The 17055-nt window shown below is 48.1% G+C and overlaps 1 protein-coding gene across 4 annotated transcripts in view; it reads right to left on the reverse strand.

Moving 5' to 3' along the window:
• Positions 1–512: 512 nt before the first annotated feature.
• Positions 513–17055, reverse strand: part of LOC308676236 (chromodomain-helicase-DNA-binding protein 8-like) — an 81108-nt gene continuing 64565 nt past the window's right edge. For all 4 annotated transcript variants that reach the window (XM_081342052.1, XM_081342050.1, XM_081342051.1 and 1 more), the window contains exons 28-37: positions 16298–16352; positions 15963–16158; positions 14824–15032; positions 11802–12371; positions 10217–10365; positions 7573–7824; positions 6659–6766; positions 6088–6267; positions 3711–3833; positions 513–2182 (exon numbers count right to left, since the gene is read on the reverse strand). In XM_081342052.1, the coding sequence (XP_081198178.1) occupies positions 1703–2182; positions 3711–3833; positions 6088–6267; positions 6659–6766; positions 7573–7824; positions 10217–10365; positions 11802–12371; positions 14824–15032; positions 15963–16158; positions 16298–16352 (2322 nt within the window). In that variant the 3' untranslated portion in view covers positions 513–1702. The remainder of the gene's footprint in view (positions 2183–3710; positions 3834–6087; positions 6268–6658; positions 6767–7572; positions 7825–10216; positions 10366–11801; positions 12372–14823; positions 15033–15962; positions 16159–16297; positions 16353–17055) is intronic.

A 17055-nucleotide genomic window follows, 5' to 3' on the forward strand; every position in this document is an offset into this window, starting at 1 on the left:
GGCTTTTCACCCTTTTCACCCATTGTACCACTTTTAGGATATGGCAACATCCGAGTACCACCTAGCAAAAACCTGATGACCAAAAAAAAAAAAAAAGTGATGAAGTACAGGTAGTCCTCGACTTACAACAGTTCGCTTAGTGACTGTTCAAAGTTACAATGGCACCGAAAAAAGTGCCCCCCACGCCACAGCCGAGCAAGACACCTGCCTGCCCGCCCAGCGACGCTCTTCCTCCTGTCCGATGTTTTCATTGTTGTGAGCATTTCTGTTGAGGATTGGCAACAAGGGGGTGGGTGGGGTATTTTTGGTTTTTATCCCCCCCGCCTCTGCTGGGTGGTTGCAGCAGCTTTTGGTCACTTCACATGACCCTGGGACACTGTGACCGTCATAAATAGGAATCACTTGCCAAGCGTCTGAATGTAAATCACAAGACCCTGGAGATGCTGCAACATTCCAGCTGATCGGCGCTTCTTCTGGGCTCAGCAGAAGCGCCAGGATCAATGCTGAGCTCCAGCTGGAGCCTGGCGCTGATCCTGGCGCTTCCGCTGAGCCCTGACAGATCTGCAGCTCCAGCCGTCTCTCGCTCAGGCTTGTGCGGTGCTGCCACCGGTTCAGCTCATTCCCCTCCCCCACTTCCACTTTTCTAGGATGGTCGTGTACCACCTGCCAGGTGCCAATGTACCACAGGTGGTACCCCGTACCACTGGTTGAAAAGCCCTGTCCTAGAAACCCAAACGGATTGATTCCCCAGGTATTCCTAAGATTACTTTCGTTTCGATTGATGCGGCTCGTAAACGGCGCCGCAAAAGAACGGGGTGGGCGAGGGAGGGCTCACGTTTTGGTGCATTTTCTTCCTTTTATTAAAAAAAAAAAAACAAAAGGAGAAAAAAAAAGGGAGAATCCAGCTACAGGAAGCTCTATTGTCTCTCCTTCCCCCGGCCACCCGAAACACCCGCCCAACGTGACGTTTTTTTGTTTTTTCGAAACTCCCCTCACAATTCATTCTTTCCCACAGCCTCGGCCCATATTACACAAGACATATTACATATTTATAAATATAAACCCCACCCGCACGGAGGCAGGGGTACGGAGGGAAAGGAAACGGCGTCCTCCCCACTCTCCTTTTGCACTTATATTACAGCACGTGAACCCGGGGCGGTGGTGGCGGCAACGGCGGCGAACGGAGCCGGCTGTGGGGAGACCCACAGAAAAGGGAAGGAGCTGCTACCTAGATCCAGGTCGTCTTAGCTTAATGGGGGGGGGGGGGAAGAGGAGGAGGAGGAGGAGGAGGGCTGGGTGGCCTTCGCCGCCTCGGTTTTGCAGCCAGGGGAGACAGTTCTCGGGGCGACAGTTCCAAGTGCTGCGGGAAGAAGGGGCAGATCTGCTCACCCGACCGACAGCCACTTTTTAATTTTTTCTTTTTCCAAGAAATAAGCCCCGCACGAGCACCCTTGGAGGCAAGTCGTGGTTTTTCCCCGCCATCCAACCCTTGCTGGGTTTGAAGGACCCTGCTTTGTCCTCCCAGCAACCGACGTGGGACGAAGGGAACCTGTCTGCTGAGGGGGGGGGGAGGCCCAACGCCCCCCTCCCGGAGTCTCTGGCCTTTCAAATTCAATGTCATGAGGACGGCTAGCCCCTCCCCACCCCCAGGGAAAGAGCTGGCCCTGTCGGAATCCGCCCGTCTGCCCCTCGAGACGTCCGTTCAATCTTCTCCCTCCTCCTCCCCTTCGTCGCTGGAGTCGGAGTTGGCTGGCATCATGGGGTCGTCGTCGAGCAAGGAAAAGTCCCGCTCCGAGCTGGCGTAGCCCTGAGACAAGTCGTCCATCTCGTCTTCCTCCTCGTCCTCGTCCACACGCTGAGGGTGGCCCAGATGCAAAGGGGCGGCGGCGTAGCCGGCGTGGCCCAGTCCCGGGTGGAGAAGGCTGCCGGAGGAGGTGGCGGCGGCAGCGGCGGCGGGGAATGGCATGTATTGCAAGGCAGAGCCGTGGGCTGGGGGGGCTTGGAAGTGTGCGTGGTGCAGAGAGAGGGGCCCTGTGGCTCCTAATTGGACCCGACCGGCCCCCATCAGAGCCATCATGTTGGAAAACTCCATCGGGGTCTGGCGACCGCGTTTCTGTGCGTTGTCGGCGGCCCCCACGGCTCCCGGAAGGAGGCGATTCATCGTCGGATCTGGAAGAAAACCCTGCAGAGAACCAGAGACTAAATTAAGCCGTGTTCATACCCCATGGCTGACATGGTTAAGTGGCTCCCTCCATTGATGGGCTGACTCTGGGCATTGGCAAGCACGGGATCTCCAGGGACCCGCTCAAGTGGGAGGAGCAAGCCTTTTTTTGGAAAAAAAAGAGAGAAAAAAATAAATACAGGTGGTCCTTGACATACGACCATTTGTTTAACGACCGTTCAAGGTTATGACGGCCCTGGAAAAAAAATGATGGCTGGTCCTACGCTTACAACAGTCGCAGCGTCCGCAGGGGCGCACAATTAAAATTCAAGTGCTTGGTAACCAACAAGCATTTGTGACCTGGCAGGGTCCTGTGATTAGCAGCTGTGACCCTCCCAGGAAGCTTTTGACGAGCAAAGTCTCAGCAAGGGAAGCTGGACTCACTTAATGACTGGGGCAAAAAAAACGGTTGTAGGATCAGGCACGCTTCGTTTAACAACTGCATGACTTAGCAATGGAACATCCAGTCCCAATTGTGGTCATAAATCAAGGATTACCTCTCTCTCTCTCTCTCCATCAATCATCCATCCATCCATCTCTCTCCATCATCCATCTCTTATCTATCATCTATCTATAACTATATGCCTGCCTGCATCCATCTCCCTCTCTATTTATCATCTATCTATATCTGTACACCTGTCTGCCTGCCTGCTTCATTCCATCCATCCATCCATCCATCCATTTTCTGTCTGTCCTATCATCTATCTATCTATCTATCTATCTATCTATCTATCTATCTATCTATCTATCTATCTATCTATCTATCTATCATCTATCTATCTATCTATCTTCTATCTATTTATCAATCTATCATGCATCCATCCATCCATCCCTTCTCTGTTCTATCTATCTATCTATCTATCTATCTATCTATCTATCTATCTATCTATCTATCTATCTATCTACCTATCTATCTATCTAAAACTCAAATACTTTGGCCACCTAATGAGAAGGAAGGACTCACTGGAGAAGAGCCTAATGCTGGGAAAGATTGAGGGCAATAGAAGAAAGGGACGACAGAGAATGAGGTGGCTGGATGGAGTCACTGAAGCAGGAGGCGTGAGCTTAGATGGACTCCAGAAGATGGTAGAGGACAGGAAGGCCTGGAGGAACATTGTCCATAGGGTCGCGATGGGTCGGACACGACTTCGCATCTAACAACAACAACATCTATCTATCTATCTGTCTGTCTGTCTGTCTGTCTGTCTGTCTGTCTGTCTGTCTGTCTGTCTGTCTGTCTATCATCTATCTATCTATCATCTATCTATCTATCTATCTATCTATCTATCTATCTATCTATCTATCTATCTCTATCTATCCATCCATCCATCCATCCATCCAACCGTCCACACCCTCTGGGTGTGAGCATGAATTCTTAAACAGTGTCTGAGATTGTGCGCTTAAAGCGTTTTTATCAAGCCCTGAAAAACTGAAAGATCTTTTGTACCATTTTTTTTAGGAATGTTATCGTTATCTCCATCTTAATTACCTTTTTACCGTTGGCAGAAATACCAGCTACCTGCATCCTCTCCAGCCCTACCAGACAGCTTGGCTCTATTGGAACAGGTTTTGGGAACCGGGGCCATCTGTGCTTCCGGCGTTCTTCCATGTACTGGAGAGAAGGGAGGGGAAAACAGGTTGAGTTAGATGTTGCTCAGTGTGTACCTGATTACCTGCGTCTTATATAGTCATCCTCTCTTATTTGGGGGATTCATTCTTTTTACTCAGCAAATCTGGGGTTATCCATCTCAAACAGTGTTAGAAATATTTAAATATCCTGATGAAAAAAGGCAAAGCTGACTCGGTCTCCCTGGCTGTTCAGTGAGGTAATTTGAGGTGGGTTGTTTTCCCCCCCCCTGCATTTTCTCCTCATGGCTCTGGGAGAGAGACTTGCAGGATCCCAAAAATGGGAGAGAAGCTGCAAAAGGCCAGAAAAGGCCAGGCAGTCATTTTTTTTGTCAATTCTAGCAATAGGAAGAAGGATACATTTCCCCGAAGTCCAAAAGTATAAGCCAGATAAAGTCTAAGAATTACTAAGGCTGCAATTTCGTGACTCTCTTTCTCCATGTTCTTTCATACTACCTCCCTACTACTGCCACTTGCGGCTTTTAACTTCCATCTCTCCTTGGGCTATGCTACACCCTTTCCTTCCCGAAGCGACCAGCCTCCGCCCCAAGTTAACTGCATCGGGCACTCTGCTTCTTCTCAGCTACATTAGACAGAAGGAAAGTAACTCATTGCTCCTAGCTTTGATCTTGAGATCTCTGGACACGTGTTCGGCTAGAATTGCTGACTGTTTTGGTAGGGACAGTTTTAGCAGGATGCGTGTGAATGTGTGAGAGAGAGCGCAACACCCCCACGCAGGAGAAAATAAAGTGTGTGTGTGGGGGGAGAGAGCAAAGATGGATGAGGATTCTTTCTGTTGGATGCATACAGGGAGTTCATGACTGTTCTGTTCCAGCCTATGACCAGCCCTGTTTGAATGTCAGGGACAACCCCTTTTTATAGTCAACAGGCTGGAAAAACCCAACCAAATTTATTTACAAAGAAATCAAAAGTTCAAACGAGTTAAACCAAAAGTTCAAACAAGAGTTAAACAGGAATAACAGACCAGGACTCTAGCAGATGATCTTCAAACGGTTGCCTTCAGCAACCAGCACCTCCCACACCTTCCCCTTTTATCAGCAGTCCCAAGGTGTGGCTTCTCATTGCCTTCTCCTCCTCTCACCGAGTTGCCTCATGGCCTTTCTCTGTTCTACTCTGCTGGATTGCCTCCTGCTCCTAGCATCCCTGAATAGATCCAGCTGTGAATCATCTACATCCAATACCTCGTGCTCACAAGGCTGAGTCTGATGAGGAACATGACGGGAGGGGCCAGGCTGAGAGTCCTGCAGTGCATCAGAGCCTCCCTCTGACACCAAAGGCTCTCCAAACCCATCCTCCTCCTCCTCTTCAGAATCATCAGACTCAGCTGCCGGTATCATAGGCTGATGCTGAATCACAACGACTTACAACCATCCGTCCAGTGACTGTTCTAAAGTTACAACGGCACTGGAAAAAAAGGGACTTATGACCGCTTATCACTTGCGACCTTTGCAGCATCCCCATGGACATGTGATCAAAATTCAGAGGTTTGGCAACTGTATTTATGAGAGTTGCAGTGCCCCAGTGGTGGTGGTGGTGTGTGTGTGTCATATGATCCCCTTTTGCGACCTTCTGACAAGCAAAGTCAATGGGGGAAATCCCGATTCACTTAGAAACCGTGTCACTGATTTAGTGATTCTCTTAACAAACGCGGCAAGAAAAGTCGTAAAATTGGGGGCAAAACTCACTGAACCACCGTCTCGCTCAGCAACAGAAAGCTTGGGCTTACAGTTGCGGTTGTAAGTTGAAGATTACCTGTTAACACCCACCCGCCACCCCTCTCTCTACTCATAGAGGGCTTTAATCTCTCCTGGAGATTTGGGGGGGGGGGTTGTTATATCCTCAGGCAGAAGGCTGGGTTCTTGAGACTAGGAGCGCACTTGCAATTAGAAGCAAGCATTTAAAGTCTCACTCAGAAGAGGCAAATTGTGGCCCCTTTGCAACGTCTGGTTAGGGCAGATCAGTGTGCTGGCTTTGAAGACTCTTGATTTGGCTTCAACTGTTTCAGCCTGGTGGCTCTGAGAGTTTCTTAGAAGATGAAAGAACAAGACATCTTCTTAAGAGAAAAAGTAGGACAATATCTTAGCAGGTTACGCCACCTTGCGGGAGACGTGGAGGGAGAAACGATGTCTGGGGATGGAAAGGAAAGGTTTCCCAAAGGGAAAGGCGGAAGATTAGCACCCCATGGGCAACCAAAGACACATAGCTGAGCCAATGCTTACAGCCAGGAAGCGAGGATCTACCGCATACTCAGGATGGGCCTGCAGCCACACCTCCAGATCAGCCCGGCGGGGAGCCGCGTCGCCCACCAACAGCGTCCCATCGGTCTTGTTCACCACTGGGATACGAGCCTCCAGGTCAATATCTGGGCCCCTCAGTGCTTCCAGACACTGCAGTTCCAGCTGAGAAAGAAAAGAAAAGAAAAGAAAAGAAAGAAAGAAAGAAAGAAAGAAAGAAAGAAAGAAAGAAAGAAAGAAAGAAAGAAAGAAGAGAAAGAAAAGAGAGAAAGAAAGAAAAGAGAATGAATGAATGAATGAATGAATGAAGGAAGGAAGGAAGGAAGGAAGGAAGGAAGGAAGATGAAGAGGGAGGTGAAAAAGGAAAGAAAGAAAAGAAAAAGAAGGAAAGGAAAAAAGAGAAGAAAAGCTGAAAAGTTAGGGCCTCTTAACACAGCTCTTCCACCTCCCTTTGCATTGCAGTGGCACCAACGTGCTCCCTTCCGCTGACTGATGGATCGGAGGCCTGCGGCCGCCCCTCTCAACTACTGACTCTCTGCAGCGAGCAGTTGCTTACCTCCACCATTTTTTTGCTACTTTTCTTCTGGGTGAGAGCAGGCCGATCCCGAATGGTGCCATTTGGGACCAGCTTGTGCTTTTGGAAAGTCAGTTTGATTCCTTCTTCCTAGAAAAAAAAAGGCAACAGAGTGTTAGGGCAAGGGTGGAGAATTCAGGACCCGGCTCCACCCTCCCACCACATACCTTCCCGATTAAGCCTTAAAAGTTCCCACGGATGGGGTGGTTGGAATTCAGGGGGGGGAAAACCCCAAATAATGTAAATCGGTGGCACAAAAATATGTTGATTATCCACAGGATAATCTAAGCTTCTAGACAGGCTTGGAGGGAGTGCGGAGTGGCGGCGGGGGGCGGGGGGGGGAAAGAGTAGGGGCCTTAGCAGATTCTACCTCTGTCTTTAGCAACGGATGGAGCCTAATCAAGGAGAGAAGCAACCTAGAACTAAGGAGAACTTTCCTGACAGTGAGAACAATTAACCAGTGGAACGACCTGCCTCCCAGAAGTTGTGGGTGCTCCAACACTGGAAGTTTTTAAGAAGAGACTGGGACAACCATTGGCCTGAAATGGTACAGGTTGGACTAGAAGACCTCCAAAGGTCCCTTCCAACTCTTTGTTATTCTCACCAAATGACCTCAAACTGTGGCCTACAAAAAAGGGTGGTCACACAACAAGCCTTGAGGAACTGGACAAGAAGTTAAAGGTGTTAGTGGGAACAAGAAGCTGCTTTTTCCAAAATGGTCCCCCGTGGAAATTTGGCACATTTTGCTGCTTTACTTAGCAGCTAAATCTCACGTTTCGTCAATTTTCAAATTTCCGATGACACAGCCGTTTGGTTCGCACAGGGACGCGGTCCTGGCATGCGGGGGAAGTGGGGGAGGGATTGATGCTGTTCTTCCACACCTATCTTCAACTCACATCTTTGATCTGTACGGTAAACTCCTTCTCTTGGCCACCGTGTCGGAGGCGGGTGAAGGAAGCTGTGCCTTCCTCTTGTGATGCCAGAGGGCAGATGTGAGGGATGGGGGAGGTGGTGTACTCTCCGTGCAAGTGGGGGAGGCCTTCTCCCTGGCCAACACAGGACACTACCTGGCCCTGCTGTGGGGAGGGCCACTTTCCGGACAGCACAGCCTGGCACACCAAGTCGATGCGGTTGATGAGGACACGGTCCTGCAGAAGTAAGAGAAAGAGATACTACTAGTCTGGGCAAAAGAGGCCAACATCTGCAAGGTTCCTTCCAATTCAATCCACATTTTCCCATTTGGGAACTGGGTCTCTCCAAGACAGCTCAACTTCTCTCCAACACTTAATGCTTTGATGGTGCTCGCTAGTCAACCGAGCTCGGAGAGCACCACGGGCTCCACACTTAATAGCAACAGCCCTTAGACCAGGGGTAGGCAACCTTGGCTCTTATGACTCGTGGACTTCAACTCCCAGAATTCCTTAGCCAGTCCTGCTGAGGGGAAAGGGAGAGGTTTCCAAGCTGAGTCATGCTGGCTCAGGAATTCTGGGAGTTGAAGTCCACGAGTCATCAAAGAGCCAAGGTTCCCCACCCCGGCCTTAGACGTAAGACTTTACAGCCCTCTCTGAGTGGTTTACAGAGTCAACACCTTGCCCCGAACAATCGGGGTCCTCATTTTACCAACCTCGGAAGGATGGAAGGCTGAGTTAACCTTGAGTAGGTCGGGTTCAAACTGCTGGCAGACAGTAGAATTAGCTTGCAATTCTGCATTCTAACCACTGCGCCACTACAATTCTTAATGCTTTTTCTGTCGGAAAGACTGTTATGTGTATCATGGACTGGGAACACTGTACCTTTAAGACAGGCATGTCAAACTCGCGACGTCAATGGGGTGGGCACGGTTTTGGCCTGATGCATCCAGCCCATGGGCTGGCAGTTTGACATGCCTGTTCTAAGCACTCTCGTTGGGTAAACCCCCGCCTTGCCCCTAATTAAAAAATTACCATGCTCTCATGAAATTGGCAATATCTCAGTGAAATCTCCAGATTTTTCGCAGCTGAAAGACCTCACAAAATACATAGTAACTCACGAAAAACGGTAACATCGCCCCCCAAAAAATATTTTTAAATGCAATCGTGTTAATAAGCTACCTTTCAAATATGAAATATCTCCAAGGCAGGGGAGAATAAAGAGTTTTATTGTTTAATTTATGAGTGTGAAGCACAATAATTGCTCATTCTGGAAAAATTACTTAGAAGTGCTTCAAAACTCTGAACACAGCCATTCTTTGACATTCATTAAAACAGCCATATCTTTTTTTCAGGCTTCTGCTGGAGTCTGTAAAGAGATGCTGCTGCTTGAGGGAAGGAATTCACTTACTCAAGATGTCTCTTAAAGTAACTGTGTCTATTTCTCAGACTCACAGAGACATTCGAAAAAGGTGGCTGCTTTAAAGAGGAGTGTGAGGTGTAAAGCACTTCTGCATCATTTCTAGGCATGCTCAGACCAAATAAATTGGGTCAATCCTGTTTAAATGGCGAGGGGGAAATTTCATGGTCTCAAAGAAGCCACAATATATTAAGTACTCCATTGCAGAGATATGCTATTTTTTTTAAAAAAAAAAAGAATTTCTAATGGCTGCTTAGATACGCAGAATTCTACCAAGAATTCAAGCTGTACTCAGAAGCAGAGCAGGGACAAATACAGATAGTTCTCGACTTATCACCGTTCTTTTAGTAACCGTTCAAAGTTACAACGGCATTGAAAAAAGTGACTTGTGACCCTTTTTCACGCTTAACGACTGCCGCAGCATCCACATGGTCATGTGATCAAAACTCAAGACGTTTGGCAACTGGCTCGCATTTACGACCGTTGTACTGTCCCAGGGATCAAGTGATCCCCTTTGGCGACCTTCTGACAAGCAAAGTCAGATTGCCAGCGGACGACACCCAGGGATAGGGCCTTCTCAGTGGGGGCGCCTGCCCTTTGGAACCAGCTGCCAGTGGAGCTGAGGACTGCCCCCGACCTCCGTTCATTCCGCCGGGGCCTGAAGACCTGGCTCTTCGAGCTCTCTGGCCCAGGCTGAGGATTAATTTTATTTTAACTGGGGTTTTACTTATACAGGGATAAATTTAATTTTTTATTAAACTTGGTTTTTTAACTTTTGTATTTTGGTTTTTAATTACCCTGTAAATCGCCGAGTCCTCCGGGAAAGGGCGGTATATAAATGTAATAAAATAAATAAATAAATAAAGTCAATGGGCAAACCAGATTCACTCAACAACCGTGTGACTAACAACTCCAGTGGTTCACTTAACGACGGTGGCGAGGGAATGCGGTAAAGGGGGGGGAGCAAGACTCACTTATCAAATGTCTCACTCAGCAACAACAAAAAATCTGGGCTCCATTACGGTCGTAAGTCGAGGACTACCTGTAAAGGAATCAGTGGCCAGGGGTAAACATTCCTATGCAATTATTTCCTCTGAATCCGACGGAATCGAGGAAAGCAAAGCCCACTCAGGGTCGGAAATGGAAGAATGTGCCCCTTAGTGCAACATGCAACTCCAGCATTATCCCTGCCTTCTCGGGCTCGCCCGTTACCTTTGGCCACTCGTGGGCCCTTTGGCGCTCCTGCAGCAGCAGATCCGAGGCACTGGGCTGCGGCGAGTTCCCCTCGTGAGAAGTGGGCAGAGAGAGCAGCGAGGACTCCTCCTCCTCAAAGAGCTTCCCGCCACAAGAAGCCTCTTCACCTGGCAGGAAGACAACGACGAGAATGTCGGAAGGGATTTGGGATGGAAAGAGGAGAGGGTCTGCTCCAGATGAGGAGGGGTCAAGAATGAAACTTTGGCAGCTACCTGCCTCTTTGTTTCTTCTTGCCATTAGAGTTGGGGTGGTGGTGGTGGTATTGCTTTGAAAGGGTTTAGATCAGGGGTGTCAAACTTGCAAAGTCACATGACGTGTTGTGACCTATCGCAACTTTTTTTGTTGCCATTGCTGGCAATGGGGTGGGCGCGGTTTTGCTATGATACATCCGGCCCGCGAGCCGGCAGTTTGACACTCCTGGTTTAGATGAAGAAATGAAACTTTGCTGATTCTGCTGAAAGTACTGTGAGAGCCTGAGCCATTTCCAAGGACACCGAAGCAGGTGTGGAAGAAAAGCAGACGGTTCCCATAACAAAGGGAAATTGTTTACAGTGACTATGGGAAAGGGCGGGGGCTTGGACGATGAGACTGTTGTTTAATTCTTTGATCTGTGGCTGGGAACCCCAGAGGGAATTTGGCTTCGACAAGAACTATGCCGTATATCCAATAAACAAAAAGAATTCCAGAACCGGAATGTTTCTGGTGATTTATTTGGATTTTTAAGCTGTTGACAGGAGAGAAGAGAAGGACGTGGGTGGGCAGGTTACACAGCACCATCCCAATACTAAAAGTGCCCAAAGGGGATGTTTTTTGGGTGTGTGTGTATGTATGTATGTATGTGGCTTCTAAGCAAGCTCACGTACACCCTTTTGCTAAAGTCAATCCATGCTGCATTGATTCAATGCTTGGCAGGAGGGCCAGCTGAAAATCTCCAAGCGTGCTGCTTACGAGTCCCGTTACCGGAGAAATAAAGGACAGAAAAGGCTATTAATAAAGCTGAGTGGCAAAAAGTAATCTAATATGGAATGCTGTATTTTTTAAAAGACTGCATTAGGGCATGTCAGGTGCAACAATAAAGAAAGGTTTTATAGAAGAGAATTGCAGATTGATCCAGAAATGGTAAAGAGTCATGACTAAATCAATGCACATTAAAGAGACACTCATTCAGCCATTACTCCACTTTGATAATGTGCCCCAGGCAACAAAAGGAAGCAAGTAGGTATTAGTGACGAATAAATTGGGTTTCGGTTCTGTGATGTGCCTCTGTCAGGATAATTTCTCCTAGGTTTAAGATAACCTATTGGATTATTACGAATTGGCGGGGGGGGGGGGAAGGAGGAAAATTCTCCTGAATTCCCTAGAAGAGGGCGCAAAATATCCTCTTTTGGATTTTGTTGCTCCTGTAAAAAGGCAAGTTTTTTTTAAAAAAAAAACAACCTTCCCACTAATAGGAATTTCTCATTTTTAGTAGAAAAAGGCGGTCTTCTAGGGCCAATCCCGCCAGGAGAGGGAAAGGAGGGACACATCTGAAAAAGCAGCTCACCCTCACTGTCATCGGAGCAGCCCGAGGAGGACGAACACGACGACGAAGCAGAAATCTTGCTGAGGTCAAGTTCGGAGTCGGAGTCCTCAGCCGATTCAGGTTTGGGGGGCAAGGCGAGGGGCTGTTGCGGAGCAGGTGGCTCGTTCAAAGGCGGAGCGAGGAGCAGGGGGGATGGAGCAGCAGCCGTGCTGGCCCCCGGAAGGGCTAGCCCTGTAGGCTGGGCTGGCACCGGGGGCGGAAGAGGGGGTGTCCCTGGGCCCCCTGCCCGACTGTGCAGGTGGCTGAGCCGCGCCGCCAGGAAAGAAAAGTCTGGGTCTTGCATGATGGTGGTGTCAGTCTGGCTAAGACCGTGGCGGGCCACGCCCCGCAGCAGCTCTCCGTCGTGGCGCCCGCACTGCCACCACAGTGGCATCTCGGGGCCAGGAGGCTGGCACAGGGCAAGGCGTTCCTCCAAGAGGGGATGGCACAGCACTTGCTCCCGCAGACGGCGCAGGAGATCGATGCGGTACAGGGTGCGGGAGGCCCGCTCTTCCGTGATGGGTTCGATGAACAGGGTGGGGTCGGGAGACTCTGGAGAGGAAGCGAAAACCAGGTGAACCTAGAAATCTTCCCGTTTCGGGCTCTTTTCCCAAGTCGTTTCTCTTCTACTCCACCCCATCCCTCCCGGCCCACTGCCTGAAGCCCTTATAGCAGCGATGGCGAACCTTTTAGAGACCGAGTGCCCAAACTGCAACACGAAACCCACTTATGTATCCTCGGGTGCCTGGTGGGCGTGGCCCATTGGGTGGGCCTGGCTGCGGTGGTAACGGCAGACTGGGTGTGGGACTAAAAAGTTCAATCAATCGTTTCCAACTTTGCAAGATCTTTTTTTTTCCCCGCGAGAAGTTGAAATTGATTGATTGTTTTGTATTGTTTTGCACACAGCGGCGGAAGCCTAAAGCGAAAAGGTTTTATAAAACCCAGCTGAAGGCCTAGGACTGGGGCGACGGCACGCGTGCCCACAGAGGGGGCTCTGCCTGCCACCTGTGGCACGCGTGCCATAGGTTCGCCACCACGGCCTTATAGCATTGTTTCTCAATTTTAGCAACATTAAGACGTGTCGACTTTAATTCCAGTAAACCTCCGGAATTCTGGGAGCTAAAGTTAACCCAGATTAAAGTGGCTGAACTTGAGAAAGACTGATTTACGGCAGGGGTCCCCAACACCCAATCCGTGACCCAGTGCCGGGCTGCAGCCCGTTTGGAACCGGACCGCGGAAGTGGTGCAGGCAAGCGCACCTTATGCGCACAACACTGCATTTGTGAAAGCAGCACTCGTGTACATGCAACCATCCCCTCCCTCTCCCCCCCTCCCCCGCCGGTCCAGAAAGACTGCTGCCTTATGGCTTACTTTTCAGAGATTCGTTCACATCTCGATCAGAATGATAAAACACTGATTCGCTGATCTCCAAGGATCTTGGGCAAGACTCACAGAATCTCAAACAATACCACCGGACAGTTTATTGCCGTTTTTTTTTAAAGTGAAATGTAAAAAAATGGGGACGACTTAATTCAAGAGTAGTATAGGCTTGGTGGAGCAGTGGGCTAATGCCTCCTTAAGTAACCCCAGCTGCCTGCAATTAGTGCAGGTTCGCATCCCACCAGGCTCAAGGTTGACTCAGCCTTCCATCCTTCCAAGGTAGGTAAAATGAGGACCCAGATTGTTGGGGGCAATTAAGCTGACTTTGTAATAATGCCGCTTGGGGGGTGTATGAAAGCCCTAATAAGCAGGCAATACATAGAATGAAGGCTACTGCTAAGCTTGTAAGCCGCCCTGAGTCTTCGGAGAAGGGCGGGATATAAATGGAATTTAAATATATATATATATATATATATATATATATATATATATATATATATATATATATATATATATAGAGAGAGAGAGAGAGAGAGAGAGAGAGAATGAATCTTGGAATCTGTAAGAGTGACTTCCCAGCCTCACTTAAAGTGAGTTAAACAGGGCAAAGTCTTTTTGCATGCTTTGAAAAGCTTCTTTCAAAAGCTTTCTCTACTTGGACTAAATTGCCCCTTTTTGGAAAAACTGTCAGTCGACTTTGCTGTCTCTTGATTGTTTGTGTCCGTGTTTTTCTCCATTCCTTTCCCAGTCTTCCGGAACAATTTAGAAGAAGTACTTGGGAAGTCACAAGAATATCTAGTCCAGCGGCTCCCAACCTTCTGTATACCCCGCGTGCCCTAGAACGCTTCTGATATATTCTCTCACCCCTTACAAAAGTTCAAAATAATGAATTATGCATACACACTATAATTTTGAAACTTCTAAAGTTGAAGTTTTTCCACCTCCTGGAATATCAACTCACACCCCCAGTTGGGAACCCCTGATAATAGTCTATTGCTCCTGTTGATTAAAGCAATCTCTCTCTAACCCTAACCCTAACCCTAACCTCCCCAAAATTGTAACTGCTTTTAAAGCTGCATTAACTTTAATGAGAGCCTTCTAATTGTTTCTCAGGCTCATGCAGAAGCTAGAGAAGAGAGAAATATTTTAATAAATGGCAAAAAGGTGCTGAACGCACGTTCACGTTATATCTGAACTTTTTTTTTTAAAAAAAGTTCTTTTCAGAATCTGCACGGCCTTAATAAATAAAATGAATGTAAAAAGCTTTCTGCCTAACGCAAATGGCACGTTAGGCCAACCTTGGCTGACTGCAAAAAACATCAGAAATGAAAACTTAAATTTACAATAGAACGATATGGACGAGTCCATCAAATCAGTGTGCAACTTTTTTTTAAAAAAAAAAACTTCTTGAAAAAAAAAAGCAACCTGGTATTCCCCAAAATTGTGGCACCCAACTACTGCTGTCTATCTCATTCACAATTCTTCCTAGGTGTGATTGTAGGTCTGAATTTTCAGCAATTAGATCAACAGAGGACTCGAGGAATGCAGATCAAGAGATGGCTAATCCGAACCCAGTGCTCAGGCATCCTAAAGATGTTCTACCCATCCAGACTCCGCTACTCACCATCGCTTGCAGCAGGAGGAAGACGGCAAACCTGTCGACACATGGCTACAAAACCGTGAAAATACTTGGCTAGGCTCTCATCAGTCTTCTTGTCTAAGCGGGCAAGGGTCCGAAACCGACTCCAGTGAAACCGCATCGTGTCTGGATCATACTCCACTCCAAACGTGGAAACCACACGATAGAAATCCGACTGTTCACGGCGTGTCCACCTTTGGATACAAATGATCATTGAACTCCCTCACTGCATGCTGGACCAATGGGCCAAGCACTCTTGCCCAATGCTCGTCGACTGAAAGAGTCATCTACCTTTTCTCTCAAATGCCCTAGCTAGACAAAGTTGGGGATGGAAAGCCTCCACTTCTTCTTCTTCTTCTTACCTTTTCTCTCTACAATGACGTAGCTGGTTTGGATTAAGACAAGGCAACTGACTCAAAAGTGGCTCAACAACTCCATGAACTGATGATGTATGACATGGGTGTCAAACTCAATTTCATTGAGGGCCGCATCAGCATTGCGGTTGCTCTCAGGGGGCCGGGTGGGTATGGCCAGGGTGGGCGTGGCCTAATGGGTAGGCGTGGCTAGAGTGCTTATGGCCTACTGGGTGGGCATGGCCAGCTCTACATCGTTCGCATCAAGGGTGCCTATGGGGGCCTGGGCAGGAGTGGGACAGATCTGAGGGTCTCTGGCAGGAGGAGGGTCTCTGGGCCAGGGCCAAGGCAGTGGGGGCCGTTCCCTCACTGTTTCCAGGATGGCTTCGCGTGCCACATGAAACCACTTCACGGGCCTGATCTGGCCCCCGGGCTTTGTGTTTTGACATGTCTGATGTATGAGAAGAGCAGGCAGAGCTAGGGATGGCCTTAAGCGAGTCATCAGCCTAGAATCAGTACGTTCCCACAAATGGTCCAATTCTAACTCTTCTTAAATTCTGTGGATCCTTGTCTGGCACCAATTCAGCAATGAACTTTAGTTGACTAGATTCTTTTGTATAGGCTTGAGAAATAAATCTTCTCAACTACAACTTAACACATGAACTTGATTCTTTACGAGGACTCAATCGCAGGTTCAAGTACCCCTCTTTAATCGGCTTCTCCAAAAAAAGGGGGAAAAGAGGAGGCTACAAAGCAGGTCCCAAAGATTACCTCTGCTGCTTCTCTCGACGCACCATCTCCTTCAGCTTGAAGGCGGCCTCGCAACGCCGGCGACGCCGATCCCCCCGCTCCGCGGCCTCCATCTTCAGTTGCTCACGCTTGTAGCTCCGCTGGAAGGCCGTGATTAGTCGCCGCAAACGGGCTGTGAGCGCGGAGGCTGGAGGCCAGAAGAGATTCCCTGGCTGACCTAGAGAATGATGACAGGGATGGCCATGTGACTCTGGCATCCTCCAGGCCTCCACTTGACCCTTCTTCCCAAGGTTGAGATGCTTTTGAAGCTTAACTGCCACCCCCTCCTTCACCAAGCTCTTTCAGACAGTAATTACCTTCCTCGCCATCCACCACCGATATGTCTTCATCCATCATCATTAGTGCTTCACCCTGGAATGGAAAGGTTAGTGCTATTAAAGTGGCTTGCCACAACGGCTAGTCAGGGTTGATGGATTTTGGCCTAGGAGTCACAAGCTGCAGCCCATTCGGAACCGGACTGCAGAAGTGGTGGAGGCAAGCACACCTATACGCACAACACTGCATTTGTGAAAGCATATACACTATAATTTTGAAACTTCTAAAGTCAAGTTTTTGCACTTCCTGGAATATCAACTCGCACCCCCATTTGGGAACCCCTGACATAGTCTATTGCTCCTGTTGATTAAAGCACTCTCTCTCTTTTTAAGCTTCAATCTGAACCTCCCAAAAATTGTAACTGCTTTTAAAGTTGCATTAACATTAATGAGTGGTTTCTAATTGTTTCTCAGGCTCATGCAGAAGCTAGAGAAAAGAGAAATATTTTAATAAATGGCAAAAAGGTGCTGAACGCACATTCATGTTATATCTGAACCATTTTTTTTAAAAAAAGTTCTTTTCAAAATCTGCACGGCCTTAATAAATAAAATGAATGTAAAAAGCTTTCTGCCTAACGCAAATGGCACGTTAGGCCAACCTTGGCTGACTGCAAAAACATCAGAAATGAAAACTTAAATTTACAATAGAACGATATGGACGAGGCCATCAAATCAGTGGAATAATGTTCAATTCAAGGTTGTTGGTTTTTTTTTAAAACTTCTTGAAACAAACAACAACC

Source organism: Vipera berus (assembly GCF_964194415.1).
Source record: "Vipera berus genome assembly, chromosome: W".
NCBI classification, from domain to species: domain Eukaryota; kingdom Metazoa; phylum Chordata; class Lepidosauria; order Squamata; family Viperidae; genus Vipera; species Vipera berus.